Source organism: Emydura macquarii, unplaced genomic scaffold (genome assembly GCF_026122565.2).
Source record: "Emydura macquarii macquarii isolate MOO-44397 ecotype Brisbane River unplaced genomic scaffold, CSIRO-AGI_Emac_v2 contig_3113, whole genome shotgun sequence".
Lineage (NCBI taxonomy): Eukaryota > Metazoa > Chordata > Testudines > Chelidae > Emydura > Emydura macquarii.
This window is the reverse complement of record NW_027133250.1, coordinates 491,247-506,211: the sequence shown is the minus strand read 5'-3', so window position 1 is coordinate 506,211 and position 14,965 is coordinate 491,247. Positions and strand designations below refer to the sequence as shown.

At 49.0% G+C, this 14,965-nt stretch overlaps 1 protein-coding gene across 2 annotated transcripts in view; it reads left to right on the top strand.

Annotated features, from left to right (window-relative positions):
- Nucleotides 1–14,622, top strand: part of LUZP1 (leucine zipper protein 1) — a 33,149-nt gene extending 18,527 nt beyond the window's left edge. Inside the window, exons 2-3 of one of the 2 annotated variants that reach the window (XM_067530734.1) lie at nt 1,561–1,728; nt 3,869–7,611. In XM_067530734.1, the coding sequence (XP_067386835.1) occupies nt 1,561–1,728; nt 3,869–3,907 (207 nt within the window). In that variant the 3' untranslated portion in view covers nt 3,908–7,611. Of the gene's footprint in view, nt 1–1,560; nt 1,729–3,868; nt 7,612–14,147 lie in introns of those variants that run through there. The other variant, XM_067530740.1, reaches the window with a different exon arrangement.
- Nucleotides 14,623–14,965: the final 343 nt, after the last annotated feature.

Genomic DNA, 14,965 nt, shown 5'->3' with positions numbered 1-14,965 from the left:
CACTGGACAAGAAGCTGGATATGAGTCAGCAGTGTGCCCTGGTTGCTGAGAAGGCTAATGGCATATTGGGCTGCATTAATAGGAGCATTGCCAGCGGATCATGGGCAGTGATTATTCCCCTCTATTCAGCACTGGTGAGACCACATTTGGAGTACTGTGTCCAGTTCTGGGCCCCACATGACAAAAAGGATGTGGAGAAGTTGGAGAGAGTCCAGCGGAGGGCAACAAAAATGATTAGGGGGCTGGAGCACAAGACTGAAGGAACTAGGCTTGTTTAGTCTGCAGAAGAGAAGAATGAGGGGGGATTTGATAGCAGTCTTTAACTACCTGAAAGGGGGTTCCAGGGAGGATGGAGCTAGGCTGTTCTCAGTGGTGGCAGATGACAGAACAAGGAGCAACGGTCTCAAGTTGCAGTGGGGGAGGTCTAGGTTGGATATTAGGAAAAGGTTTTTCCCTAGGAGGGTGGTGAAGCACTGGAATGGGTTACCTAGGGAGGTGGTGGAATCTCCATCTTTAGAGGTTTTTAAGCTGTGGTTTGACAAAGCCCTGGCTGGGATGATATAGCTGAGGTTAGTCCTGCTTTGATCAGGGGGTTGGACTAAATGACCTCCTGAGGTCCCTTCCAACTCTAATCTATGATCCTATGGGAACTAGGTGCCTTACTGCCTTTGGAAATCTGGGCCTATGTCCCTAACTGCATACGAGGGTTCGTGGCTGAGGATCCTGAGTAGAAGGAGATGCCTGTCTCTGGCTGTCAGTCATGCATGCCAGATCAGCCACTTTGGCATCTAAGCCCTTTCCTTTCCCTACCCCTCACTATTCCCCTGTCCTTAACGTTTCACTCCTGGTTGGCTTAGGCAGCTCCCTGCTCAGCTTGCTGGCTTCTGAAACCCCTTCCTTAGCCCCATGCATTGTAAGGGGAGCCTGGGCACCTAGCTTGGGCGGAAAATAGAGCAGGGTGGCAGGGCACCTAGGGGTTATGCATTGTAACCTGATCAGAGCAATGCTCATGCATTTTTAGGGATGTGGACCTAAGTGTCCAACGGTGGGCACCCGCAAATGGAAGCTTCCTAAGTTAGTGCCCACCTTGGAAAATGTCGGCTTCAGAACACTGCTGTTTCTTATGATAAATTTTCATTGAAAATGAAGCCAGGTTTGCCATTCAGCAGAGTCAATGGTGCTGTTGCAATCCTAATTTCTGCATTTCTTGGTTTATTAAACTGTTATTTTCACTTTGGACCCTTGACATTGCCTCAGTGTTATTCTGCTCTCTGTGTTTGCTGTGGGAGTACATGGGCAGCAGGTCGTTTGCTGATGATGCAGAGTTATTTTCATCAGTAAAACCAGTAGAGGACTGTAAGGCTCTGCAGAAAGCCTTAAGCCCTCTGGGAGACTGGGCAGCACGATGGATGGTGAAATTCACTCTGGGTAAATGGGCAAATTAGCCATGATTTCTCCTGTGCTGTGGGCCTGCAGGACCCTCAGAGGCAGCTGCAGTTCTGGGCATTCTGTTGTATTGAACAGAACAAGATTCCCAACCTTTTGCTCCTATTACCACAGGAGGAAAACAAAGATTTTGCTCCCAGTTCCAGAAGAAAACAATATGGCTCTTTTGAGCAGCTGTTCCAGGCTGATACTTCAGGGAAAAGGCCAACTTCCCAGATGGATCCACAGCCAGACCCTGGAACCAGCCCCCATGCCCAGCTGGGCAGCAAGACAGAGGACCAGGTATGTCAATCTAAGTGCTAGTCTGAAGAGAACTACACTGGGCCAGGTGAAGCACGTTGATTCTTCATGAGGCTTTTGCTTCAGAGATTTGCAGGCTCACTGACATTCAGCCACCAGCCGGGTAAGCTTTTTAGGCCACTGCTGCTGCTGGGCTGGGATATGAGTCACTGGATACTGGATCCTTCCTACTTCCTTTTGCACAGGGGCAGGGGAGAAAGGGGCTAGGTAAGCACGTGGAGGGTCCCTGTGTGTGATGAGGGGTGAGGAGTAGAGCAGGAGCTGCTCAGGACTCTTTTTGGTCAGTGTTTGTTGAGAAGGAAACACAACAGATTGCAGAGCAGGTGGGGTGACATCCCATTTTCACTCACTCTGAACTTTCAAAACTATTCACCCTTTGGGTGCAGTCTTGAGTGCAGGGTCTCTGGCCACAGACTTTCTCTTTAAGTTCAAGCAAACCCCATTTGTCAGTGTTTGGAGCAAAGGATGGTGAGGAAACTCTTCCTTCCCCGCACAGAGAACTGAGAGGGGTTTGTGTGAGGCTAAGGTTTGCCCACATTGCAGTGTAATGCCGTGGCTGGTCCATGACAGATGCCCTGGGTTCGCAGACCTCCAATTATGGGGCTGTAAAGTTACAGGTGCAGATTGGTGGCAGATGACAGAACAAGGAGCAACGGTCTCGAGTTGCAGTAGGGAAGGTCTAGGTTGGACATTAGGAAAAAGTTTTTCACTAGGAGGGTGGTGAAGCACTGGGATGTGTTACCTAGGGAGGTGGTGGAATCTCCATCTTTAGAGGTTTTTAAACTGCGGCTTGACAAAGCCCCGGCTGGGATGATTTAGCTGAGGTTAGTCCTGCTCTGAGCAGGGGGTTGGACTAGATACCTCCAGAGGTCCCTTCCAACTCTTATGATTCTATGTTCAGGGTTGGGCAGGAGCCTGAGCTGTGTGCCCGTCCCCCTCCCAGTACCCCAGTGCCTGGGCTCCCGTCTGAGCCCGAATGTTGGCCTAGCAATGAAACAACCCTGGAGCCTGAGCCCCGCAAGCCCGGGTCAGCTGATGGGCCAGCCCCAGTTGTTTAGCTGCAGCATAGGTGTACCCGAACTGAGCACGTGCGTGGCCAAACCTGAGTAACACGGCTTGGGTACTGAGAATGTTGTGAAGGTTTGACATGTGGCTGCTGTTCCTGCAGAGCCTGTCTGCAGGGCCCCTAGAGATGCGAGGCGCCTGGGAGGAGTATGCTCTTCTCGATGTATGCTGTTAGCAAATCCAGCACTCTGCAGCTTCGGGTGATTCTGCTGAGAAAAGTGACTCAAATGGCATCAGGGTTCCATATGCATTATGTGTCAATGGCTCTCCATCAGCTTTGTCTAATCTGGAAGTAAGAACACCTGTTTTATAACCGCCAGCGTCACCAGCTCCCCTTAGGAGCTGAGAGTCAAGCCGGTGCTTTCCTTCCCATGCATCATCACCGATGGTAGTTGTTCCATAGGCCAAAGTATTCCCATAGGGACACCTTAAGGCCAATAGAATTGAACACGTGTCATTAGGGTCACGATCTGCAGAAAATGGGGCTCCACAGATTTAGCTGAGGGCTTATTTTGGTCCTACTGGGTCCCTGTTACTGGTGATGAGGCACAAGATGATTCACAGATCCCAGGCTGCCTTCTTGAGACTGGCAGCTGGAAAACCCTGGAAATTAGTGCCCAAGTTATAGCCTGTAGGAGAGTGGCCAGGTCCCCAAAGGTTAAACCCCATAACAGTGAGAAAAGAGCAATTACGAAACGGTGTGTTCATTCAGGGAGGCTGATTTTACAAATAGGAGCCAACTCTGGACAAGGCTGTGATATCACTGGGAAGCCTTTGGATGAGAAGGGGCATGTCAGAGTAGTTCCCCTGCAAATAGAGAAAGGGGATGTGCTCCACTGGCTCTCCCAGCTTCCAAGCAGCGAGATCTGACCCTGTCTGCTCCCTCCCATCTGCCCTGTCTGGTGCATGACACTGTGGGATTTGCTCCCCCAAGGGTGTGTGGTTGTGGCTCTCCAAGAGAAATTGTGGTGTTTGTTCCTCTGGTGCATATGGCTGTTGGAGAGGAGCAGGCCTCTGAGCTGCCCAGTATGTAATGTTATGTGGTTCTGTCTTCCAGGGCATTTCCCGCTCCGCCCGAATGACCTCTAGGAGATGAACTTCTTTCCTTTCACCAAATGAACACTCTGGGTCATGAGGCAAGAGACAGGGACGTTACCAGCTGCATGGGTGTCATTTCTGCCTTGTAAACTCGATGAGGCCTTCAGCTAGCCTGGAATCTGTTTTCTAATGTGTGGGACAGAAGCTTAATCAGCAAATGTTCCTCCTCTGCCAGGAAGATGGCTGCAGAGACTTCTCTCAGGGGAACCCCACTTCTCATCTCTGTGCCTGAGACTGGATTTGTCTCCACAGGAATATAGGAAACCGCTCTGGGTCCATGACCACTGCTTCTGCCACCAGCTATGGTACTTGCAGTACAAAAAAGAACTCTACATTAACCACTTTAATTTATAAAGGACACCAGAGCTGCCCCCGTGACCACAGTGCAACTGGCTCTCACAGCTGCCGAACACATCTGGATTTTCAAAAGGAACCAAGTCCTTCCACATCTGAAAGTTTTCAATGTATGATGAACATTTGCATTATTCTTAATCTGCCTCTGCTATTGCTCAGCTGTCATTGGACAGATTGTGCGGGAGCCAAAACCCCTCACACCAGGAAAGCACATGAGTTCCCAAATCTCCTCAGCCATGTATTGAAGGAACCCATTTCCCCCAGGTCACATCACACAGCACAGGATTGCTGGGAAGGAGTGCAGAGAACATTGCATGGAGAGCTGCTTCCCAGCGCTGCCATCCCTGCCCCAGGCCTGGCACACGTTGCCACCCAACTTCTCACTGGCCAGAGGTTTGATAATACCAGGCCAGTTACTGAGCCAAACAAACAGCAATACACACAGCAATGAACCCTTCTCCCAGCTTGGACCAGGCAGGCTGCCACAGGGCACCAGCTCTCCACCCATCCTCAGCTGCCATGCACTAAGCTTCGTGAGAGGAGCTTTGCACCCTGCCCTTCGAAGGCATATTCCTCCTCTCCTGGAGGGGCTTCGCTTCCTTCCCAGAAGGTGAGAAATGGCAAAAGTGAGCATTGAGATAAACTGAGATTGATATGCTCAGGGCATGCCAGGGGCCATTCTCCCCTCTCCAGCCCTGCCAGGAGCCATCCTGGGCCCCTCTGTCTCCTCTCTGGCCAGGTGCTGTTCCATGAACCTCCCCACCATGCATCTGACAGGGCTGTTCCCTGAACCTTCCTGTCTCTCCCCTGGCCAGACTAGGAGCCATTCCACCCTGGCTAGGACTCAGCACGACCAGCCGGCATTTCTTAAAGAATATAGAAATGTGTTTCCAAGGTTCATGTCCTCATCAGACAGAGATGGGGAGGGGAAGGGACCGGAGGCAGACTCACTGCACTGGCTATTGGTGCTAGTGGGGGGTGCTGTATGTTTCCAGGCTGATCAGTGGGGTGATCTCCCAGCCTCTTTGCTCTCAGGGAAGGCACTTTGCATGTGAACCACAGCCAGGGGTACAGAGCCCTCATGTTCCCATTGGCAACTCCACCCCTGTCCCATCTCCCCATCCCCAAACCACGTATAGAAACAGCTGCTCCTTTCCCCAGACCTCTCCTTTAGCCATCAGGGATGGCTGTCCCTCCGCTGGGATCCCCAGTGGGTCCTGCCAACCCAGGGGCTGGGGTTAGGGAGGGAATCTGGAGCAATACTAGGGGAAAGGAAGCCCTAGCGAGCCCTTCTGTGCCCACCCAGCCCCCGTGCATTGTCACTGGGGAGCTCTGCACTCAGCCATGGCTCAGTAAACAGTATTGCCTTCCCCTCACGCTTGCCACTGGGTCTCCCCAGTAGCTGGCAGCCGTGGGGAGCTCAGGCTGGGAGGTTGCTGGGTAAGGCCCAGCTCGCTCAGAGCCCCTGTGCTTGGCAGGCCGGGGACTCAGGCTCTCATCCAGTGCAACCTGAGGGGAAAATTCATGGCCTGGCATTTATGGCCTCAGCCCCATGCCAGGAGAGCTGAGCTCATTCTGTGGCTGCCTCCTGCCACGCTGGTAAGGGCAGCAGAGTCAGGCGTTCCCCCTTGACAGGCAGGGCCCGAGTCACTCACGGCCAAGAGGGGTTGATCTGCTACCAGGACAAACCTCTGACTAAGTAACATCTTCGGGCATCTCGGGGACACTGTTGGCTGCTAGGGACCAGCCTGACACTCAGATACCAGCTGGTGAGCTGCTGCCCTGCAGCCTGGCCCCCCACTGGGACCTGGCACTGGGGGCATTTGACGCCCTCCCTCCCAGCTCATGCAGCACCCTTTTCCTTCCAATTCCCCATGGTGCCTGCTGCGCCAGCCCCTCTACCTCATGCCACCTGCTCAGGCACATTGCAGTTTCCTCTTTACCCCCCTCACAGCCCCCACCAACCACCACCGAAAGGGACCGAGGCTGGAACTCAGTGTTTGTTGACAACGTTAATACTCCACGCGACTGCCGTGTTCGTCCTTTTGAGGGCGGCAGATTTGGCCCTCACTTGCTGTCTTTGCTTTTAACCTGAAGCAGCCGTGCTTTGAACAATATTAGCATTGCTGGAACCAGCTGGACCCAAATTCCCAGTGCATCCTCCCAGCAGGCAGCACACTGGTGAGCCGTAAGGAAGACGTGCTCCCCAGCCCAGCCTGCCAGACTGGCAGCACAAGCACATCTGAGTCACGGCTGGTTTCATTCTCTTGGGAAGGGTGAATGTACTTGTGTGTTAACACCACTATGTGCTTAGTCAAGTCACAGTACAAGTCTGTGAGCCAGTAATAGACCAATTCTTCCTCTTTACCTCTTTCCCCCCTTACTTTCTCAAGCTTCATGGATAAAATTTTCAAGAGCGCTGAAGTCACTTCAGAGCCTAAATCCCTAAACTGGCTTTCCATGGCCCTGGTCTCCAAAGTGACTGGACTTGGGCCATGGCGTCTCTGGAGCTTGGGGACTGGCTCCCTTATGCTGACGTGTCTCTGCAGGACCGCGCTGGCAACAGCTTGCTGCTGGCTGAGCCTGCCCGCGGCGGGCAGGGTTGGTGGAGCGTTCGGAGCCTTGCTGGTCCTGCAGGGAACCAGCTGAATCGTTCCCAGGGCCGCTGAGGGCATTAGCTGGCCGACACTCAGGCAGGCCAGCCTTTGTGAAGGCAGATGTGCTGAGGCCCTCCTGGCATTCGAGGTGTCCTGGCAGCATCATTTCATGTTCCCTGGCTGGACACTCCTCCTCAGCTGCCTTGGGGTCACATACCCAGCACAGGCTCTGTGGTTCCTTCAGACCCTTTCCCGCTTCAGGCACTGCCTCAGCTGAGTAGAGGCTCTTCCCGGGGGAAGCATTTCACTCCTCACTGGGGCAGCTCTCATCTCTAAGGTCATCCGATGCCAGTCTCATGCCCCTACATTCCTGGCTTGTCATCCAGCCCTCACAGCCTCCCTCTTTGAGACGCTGCGCAGCAGAAAGTCATTGTGGCCGTGATCCAATGAAGGTCTTAACTATGTGCCTCACTTCAGCCCAAGTGCAGTCGCCCGGATTCAGAGTGAAAGCTGCACATGTGCAGAGTGCCTGGCTGGATCAGGGCCTTGGCACAATCCAGCCAGTCGTGTCTGCAGTGATCTCTGCCCTTACCATTCCTCAGACCACAGCTTAATGCCCCTCTAGCTCCCGAAGGAGCCGCTGTGCCAAATGCACCATCACTCCCGTTCCCTTCAGGCCGCAGAGAGCCTGGGCGGTCGGGCTCGTGGTTCTAATGAAGCAGAGTTAATGCAGCCCCTACAGCTGCTCCCATTGAAGCCAGAGGGGGTGTTATCACACATCACTGAGAGCAGGAATGGGGCCAAGCTAACTGAGCTGCACGTACCCTTCCTCTGTCTGCCTGGTGGAAATTGCCTCACGCCAGCCCAGTTGGGCAGCCATAAAACTCAAGCCCCACAACCAGCACAGGGGGGCAACCCACCTCCCCTGCCCCTAACCACAGTTCTGAAACTCAAAAGTAAAAACAATTATGTCAGGTCAAATGCGACCGCTGCCCTTTCCCTCTGACAGCCTCATCACCGGAGCCGAGGGTGAACGCAGTGAGCCTTATTGTTAATGCTGAATGGTGCCAGTTCCTTTCACAGCCTGTCCACACCCAGCATCAGCATCCTTTCAGCTGGGAACCAGGAGCACAAGAGTGGCCCGTACCACTTCTGCTCGCCACACAGAGGATGCAGGGCTTTCTCCTTTCTCCAGAGCCCTGGGGCCCAGAGAGAGGAGCAGAAATGAACTCGTCTTCAGTTATTCTAGCCAGAAGTTTGGACTGTGTGGTCACGTATTTAAGGCATATTATTTGGATTCCTGTTCTTGAACAGAAACAATCTCACTACCATTTCACTGGTTGTAAATAATGAATGTAAATAATGTCAGTTAGTAACTGTAGGTTATGGGTTATCTTCTTAACAAATTGGAGATTAAATCTGAGGGAGAAATCCTCATTGAAACCTAAAGGGGACATAATCCCTAAACCTGAGTGCAATAGGAGCTGATTGTATTGTTAAACTAATGTTAATGATTTCAGGAAACCTTGTGTTTTACTCACATTGCACACTTTTGAGAACAGGTGTAAGATAGAGAATATTTGTAAATAGCGTCAGCACTGGGGAAATTTTGTTTGTAATGTAGAATATGAACATGGCGAGGTTTCCATGGACTTGATCATGCTGAAAATGTGTATCAGACATTCAGAGAGTGCCAGAGGTGTAACTGTATTTGCTGCCTGTGGGAGTCTGTACCTGTTCTTCCAAGAAACATGGGAAGAGAGATCCATCCAGCCCCTTATCTATACTGACCTCTCCTCCCAGCTGGAGATGAGGTTATGGCAAAACTGGTATTGACCTAGGGGATGTTCACACTGCCATGGACAGGCTCAGGCCTGGCCTGCTTGAGGTACCTGTTGAACTAGGTGATTGCTAACTGCTCCCTTCAGCATCCCTCATGTCTGGAAATGAAACTGCAGCCATCCTTGAGGATGCAATGAGCAAGGTATGGCCCCTTTTACAGCTCTGGAAATTCAGAAGGGGGTGGGGGGGGGGGTCTGAATTCATGCTGCTCATCGCTGTCTCCTTCCATCAGTGCTGGGAGTTGCCAGGTTTCAGCTCATATGGGGAGACGGGAGGGCTATGATGCTGAAGATGCTCAGAAAAACAAAGAAAACACAGGACATAAAGGGCAGGTGGCTCCTGTGGGTTTTTGTGGAAAAGGATCTACAGAGAGTGAAGAAATATTTACACTGGCACCCACCTTTAATATAACTAATCACACCCCACGTGCATCAGTGTAGAGGAGACCATTTACTGCACAAAGAGTTTTGTAGCTGCTTCACAGGGCCCAGAGCACAAGGGATCCGCCAGCGCTTCCATGGTTATCCAGTGGGCAACGCAGCTGTCTGTTTGCATTAGGGGAGACACCTTTGTCCTCCTTCCATTCAGCACTTGAGCACTCCAGACAGCGTGAACTGTATTTTTAAGAGATGAAATACATTTTTTGTATTTGCAAATGTTTGTTTGGGGAACTGGGTCCAATCATAGTGTTACAGGCAGATAATAAACCAGGTCTCTTCTCTTTCATATAGTCTGCTAAGATGCGAGGTCAAGTTAGTTCGTTTCTGAGGTTCTAGCATTCACAGTTCCCCATAAGCAATCTACTCCAGAAAAACCAAGAGAGCTACCACACTGTCCCTGACCCACAAAACTCTTCATCTAGGCATGTTCAGTAGAGGGAAGCCTACTCCTTCCTCTCCACACTGCCTGTACATGGCTTAAAGATGGTGCTCACCTTCTACCAGTTATATAGAGCTCCTAGTCTGCATGCCACGTTTAAAGCCAGATTATCTGCATGTATTGTCGAACTAAAGCTGTCAGCTCTACAGTATATAATCAATAAAAATATCCATTTGTACATAGTACTGGGGTGTGTGTGATTTGGGGATGTAGTGGTTCTTTTACCCCCTGGTGTTTGGGACATGCTGGGTTTTTGGTTTTTCCATCTATGGAGTTGACGTGACCTCACATCCATGCTCCCATTGCAAATTTAAATCATATTTATTAATATCGCCCTAGGCACTAGGACATATCAAATAAATACATGTTTTAAAAACAACACAGCGCAATTAAATGGACACAAATTTTGAAAACACAATGAAAAAAATACAATAACCCTTCTCCCAAAATCAATTACACTTTTAAACTCAACCCCGCACCCTCAAAAATATATATACAAAAATAAACTAAGTTACAAATACATTATTTCATCAAGGTCGTAAGGTGCATCTTTTCACACACTTTGCAGCCAGCCAGGCAAAGACAGCAACACCCCATATCTACATAACAAGTATTCTAGTTTTTGAGCTGGTGCAGTAAATAATATTCGTGCTCATGATTTGTTTCCTCAGATTGTCATTACGAGCAAATAGAAAGTGCGATTAAATCATCAACCTATCCAGATCTGGGTGTATTGGTTGATCACAGAATGACTATGACCTGTCAATGTGATGTGGCCATGAAAAAGGCTAATGTGGTCCTAGGATGCATCAGGCAAGGTATTTCCAGTACAGATGGGGAGGTGGTAGTACCATTATACAAAGCACTGGTGAGACCTCATCTGGAATACTGGGTGCAGTTCTGGTCTGCCATGTTTATGAAAGCTGAATTCAAACTGGAACAGGTGCAGAGAAGGGCTACTAAGATGATCTGAGGAATGGAAAACCTGCCTTATGAGAGAAGACTCAAAGAACTTGGCTTGTCTAGCCTAACCAAAAGAAGGCTGAGGGGGAGATATGATTGCTCTATATAAGTACTTCAAATGGATAAATAGCAGGGAGGGAGAGGAATTATTTAAGTTAAGCACCAACGTGGACACAAGAACAAATGGATATAAACTGGCCATCAACAGGTTTAGACTTGAAATTAGATGAAGGTTTCTAAACATCAGAGGAGTGAAATTCTGGAACAGCCTCCCAAGGGGAACAGTGCGGGCAAGAAAATTGCTGGCGTCAGGACTGAGCTTGGTAAGTTTATGGCAGGGATGGTGTGATGGGACAGCCTAACATGGCACGTGGTCCATCAGTGACTGCCAGGAGTAAAAATCCCCAACTGCTGGAGACACGGGACATTAGTTGGGGAGGGCTCTGAGTCACTAGAGAATTCTTTCCTAGGAGTCTGACTGGTGGGTCTTGCCAACATGCTCTGGGACTAACTGATTGCCCTATTTGGGGTAGAGAAGGAATTTTCCCCTGAGTCAGATTGGCAGCGACACAAGTTTTTTCACCTTCCTCTGCAGCATGAGACACGGGTCACTTGCAGGTTTAAACTAGAATAAATGGTGGATTCTCTGTAAATTGAAGTCTTTAAACCATGATTTGAGGACGTCAGTAACTCAGCCAGAGGTTCTGGGTCTATTACTGGAGTGGGTGGGTGAGGTTCTGTGGTCTGCAATGTGCAGAAGGTCAGACTAGATGATCACAATGGTCCCTTCGACCTTACAGTCTGAGAGTCATATAGTGAACACACAGCCAATAATTAACTTAATTGAGCGTTCGTCGAAATACCCCACTCCCCTACCTTTGCCCCAAGTAAAGTAGCTGGGGTGTCATTTGGGAAGCCAAACGTGCCTTAAAAATGTATTCCATTCTAAAAGCTGGAGTGACTAGATCCCTCCATGGCCCTGAGTGAAGCCCAGAACTTAAGGTTCTCCCTTTTCCCACCTCTACATGGTCATGCCACTGGCCAAGCACTCAGTCTGTGCTCAAAGGAAAGTACTTTAGTTTGCTGGCAGCATATAGTCAGGCGCACCTGCTGGCACAAAGAGCTACGGCCGAGATTCACAACGCTGTGATGTTGAGCATCACAATTCATAATTTTTAGATGCCTCAAAAACCACAAGCACACACTGCAATTCACAAAACCTGAGTTCCGTGGCTAGGCTTCCTCTGCAGTGAGGCACCGGAGAATGTGATTCACAAAAGCTAGCACGCTAGGCAGGTCGCTGCTGGAGCTAGGCAACGGGAGAAGCTGATGAGAGGTGTTTCTACTCAACTTTGGCCCTCTCTCAGAGATAGGCACCCATCACTACTAGCAGTTCACGCCCGGCACTGAAAGCATATTTTGCAAGAAGCTGGAGACGGGGGCAGGCCTTCTTAAAACTTTTAGTCTACTCAGGGGTTAGTAGACTGTCCTGGGATGTGGGAGAGCCCCGCTGCACGTTCCTCTCCACCTAGTGAAGACAATGGATCTGAACAGGGCTCTGCTACTGCTCAGGTGAGTGCCCCGAAACATTGCGCTCCAGGATATTGGACTATGGGGCTGCCTCAGTCTCTCTTGGTGGAACTGTTCCACCCTGGAGAACTATTTATAGAGTCACTGATGCGTAGGAAACTGGATCTGGGTTCTCCCACCTCCTAAGTGAATGCTGTAACCACTGGGCTGCAGTCATTTTCTTGTTCACTCTGTGGCCTAATGTGGCTATCATTAGTTAATCCACAGTACACCAGCTTCAACACAAGAGACTGTGGCAGCCTTACATTAGAATAGCCCATAGCCCAGTGGCTAGAGCATGGGTCAAATCCCTGCCTGTCCCTTGTGTGTGGGGGGGTGGGGTCTCATGTGCGTACCCTTGTCACTGGGCAAAAAGTTAGGAGGGTGTCCCATCCCTGCCATCTGTTTTATGTAAACTCACCTTAGGTGTCTGATCCATTAGGCAAGACTCACCAGATGGGTCCTGCAGGCACATTAGGTGGAGGAACACGTCTCTTCCTGTGCTTGGTGCATCACTTAGGGTTCTGGATGCCTGCAGTGCATATGTCCAGAGGCAGAAAAGTAAGTACTTAGACCACTTTACTGCAAAACCATGTCGTCTGTGTAAAGCAGGACAGACACAAATCAGGCCAGGCTTTGGAAGGGAAATACTGCACCTCTTCTAAAACCATCACAACCTCAATAATGTGAACAAAAGAGGAAAGAAGCCAATAAAGCAACCCTAATGGATGGCAAAGAGGATCAGTTAGGCTCACCTTGCCTCCTAGTCTAAGCTGGTCATGGTTTGGCTGTGAAGATAGAGTAGCCTACACTCTATGCTAGTCCTCACAAGTTTCTCCCAGAGATGACGACTATCAGTGCCATCAAAAGCCAAGTTCAAGTCAGCAAAGGCTGCATAAAATCTCCACCACCACTAGCCAGGGGAAAGCGTGTTTATGACAACAGCCATTTACCAAACCGGCTTGTTCGTCCACAAATAAATCACAACTTTGCCCAATACTGTACTGTCCCCAGAATATATCAGATATAGTTTTTAAAAACCACATCCTAGCGGCTGATTGGGCACTAATTCCCAGGACCATTTCTGTCATTTTTTTTTATAGAGAGGAACACTGAGACTAGTGGACCAACCTGGGGGGCAATCCCTGTATCATTATATTAGTAAATAATTTTGCTAACACAGGGGCCCACCAATAAAGATTGTCCTTATAACCATCTACTGGGATAAACTCCTCCCTAGGAGCTCTGTTAATCAATTCTTGGTTTATCAAAATTCTAACTTTCCTGGTGGAAACTGGAGGCCATTCTGGAAAGGAATCACAGTTGCAGTCCATTGAGATAGACTGTACCAGAGGGTTAATGGCTGGATTATCATAGACCTGAAAGAGATCTTGAGAGGACACCTAATCCATCCCGCCTGCTGAGGCAGACCCAAGTAACGCTAGACCATTCCCTGACAAGTTTGACTCTTCTGTTCCAAAAATACTGTAATGACAGAAATTCCACAATCATCCTTGGAAACCAGAGCTCAACTATCCTTATAGTTAGAAAGCTTTTCCTAATACCTAAACTAAATCTCCCTCACTGCAGATTAACCCAGTTACTTCTTAACCTACCTTCAGGGACATAGAGAACAGTTGCTCACGATCCACTTTATAACAGCCCTTAACATATTTGATGACTTATCAAATGCCCCCTCAATCTTCTTTCCTCATAACTAAATATGCCCAGGGTTTTTAATCTTTCCTCATAGGTCAGTGTGACAGAGTGCACTCCTGTATTCACCCCTTACACACTAGTATAATAATCATTGTACAAAATATGCCTTGTAAGGAATCATGCGAAAACTGATAACGTGCTGGTCAATAATATCATGGTACAATGTATGTAGCAACATTATATGAAAAGTTATGAATTCCCCCTGAATGCTGATACTGGCACATGTTCAAACCCACATAGCTTCAATTAGGCAGCATTGGTCAACCAGGTCTTAAATAACAGACTGTGTGTTTATCTCAATTTACATATGAATAGTAAACAGGGCCCTCAAACAGCAAGAGAGAGAAGGCAAGAGACAAGAAAAATCTACATTTCACCAAACAGAGGCGAAAAAACAGCATGGAACATCCTTCGCTACCAGACACCATGTTGCTTTGATACTGTTTGAATAAACTTTGCTCTGAGGGGTAACCATGAGGAACATGCATTTTAAAGGGGGACTGGACTATAAAAGTGAGGGGCAAAATCACCCCAGGTTATGTCTCCCCTGTCCATATCGCTCTTTCACCTAAAAAGACAAACAAAAATAACCGTTGGACCTTGGGAGCAGATCTGACCTGCAACTTGATCAGCAATGTTACTGGAAACCTGTAGCAAGAATCTCACCTTGAACCACATCTAGTTTGTTTAAGTGTAGTACTAGGAAGCATTGTTTCTTTATTTTTCTTGTAACCATTTCTGACGTCAATGCCTTAATACTTGTACTCATTTAAAACCTCTCTCTTTGTAATTAAATAAACTTGTTTTATTCTTTAATCAAAACTAATCCAGCATTTTGTGAACTGTTTGGGTAACATCATTTAAAGCGGCAAATGTCTGTATTTTGATCCCCCTTAAAGGGACACCAGATTTAATATATCTGGACAGTCGAGGAGAGGGCTGGACAGTGCAAAACACACTATTTGGGGGGACAAATCTGGGACTAGGAGTGTGTTGGGGGGTCAAGCTGGAAGTAATCACCAAGGAGGATGGAAGCCAGAGTGTGACTAGGTGTTGCTGGGGTCAGAGCTGTAGCTATACACAGATACTCAGAGTGTAATCTGCATGCTGACAAGCTATTTATGAGCAACCAA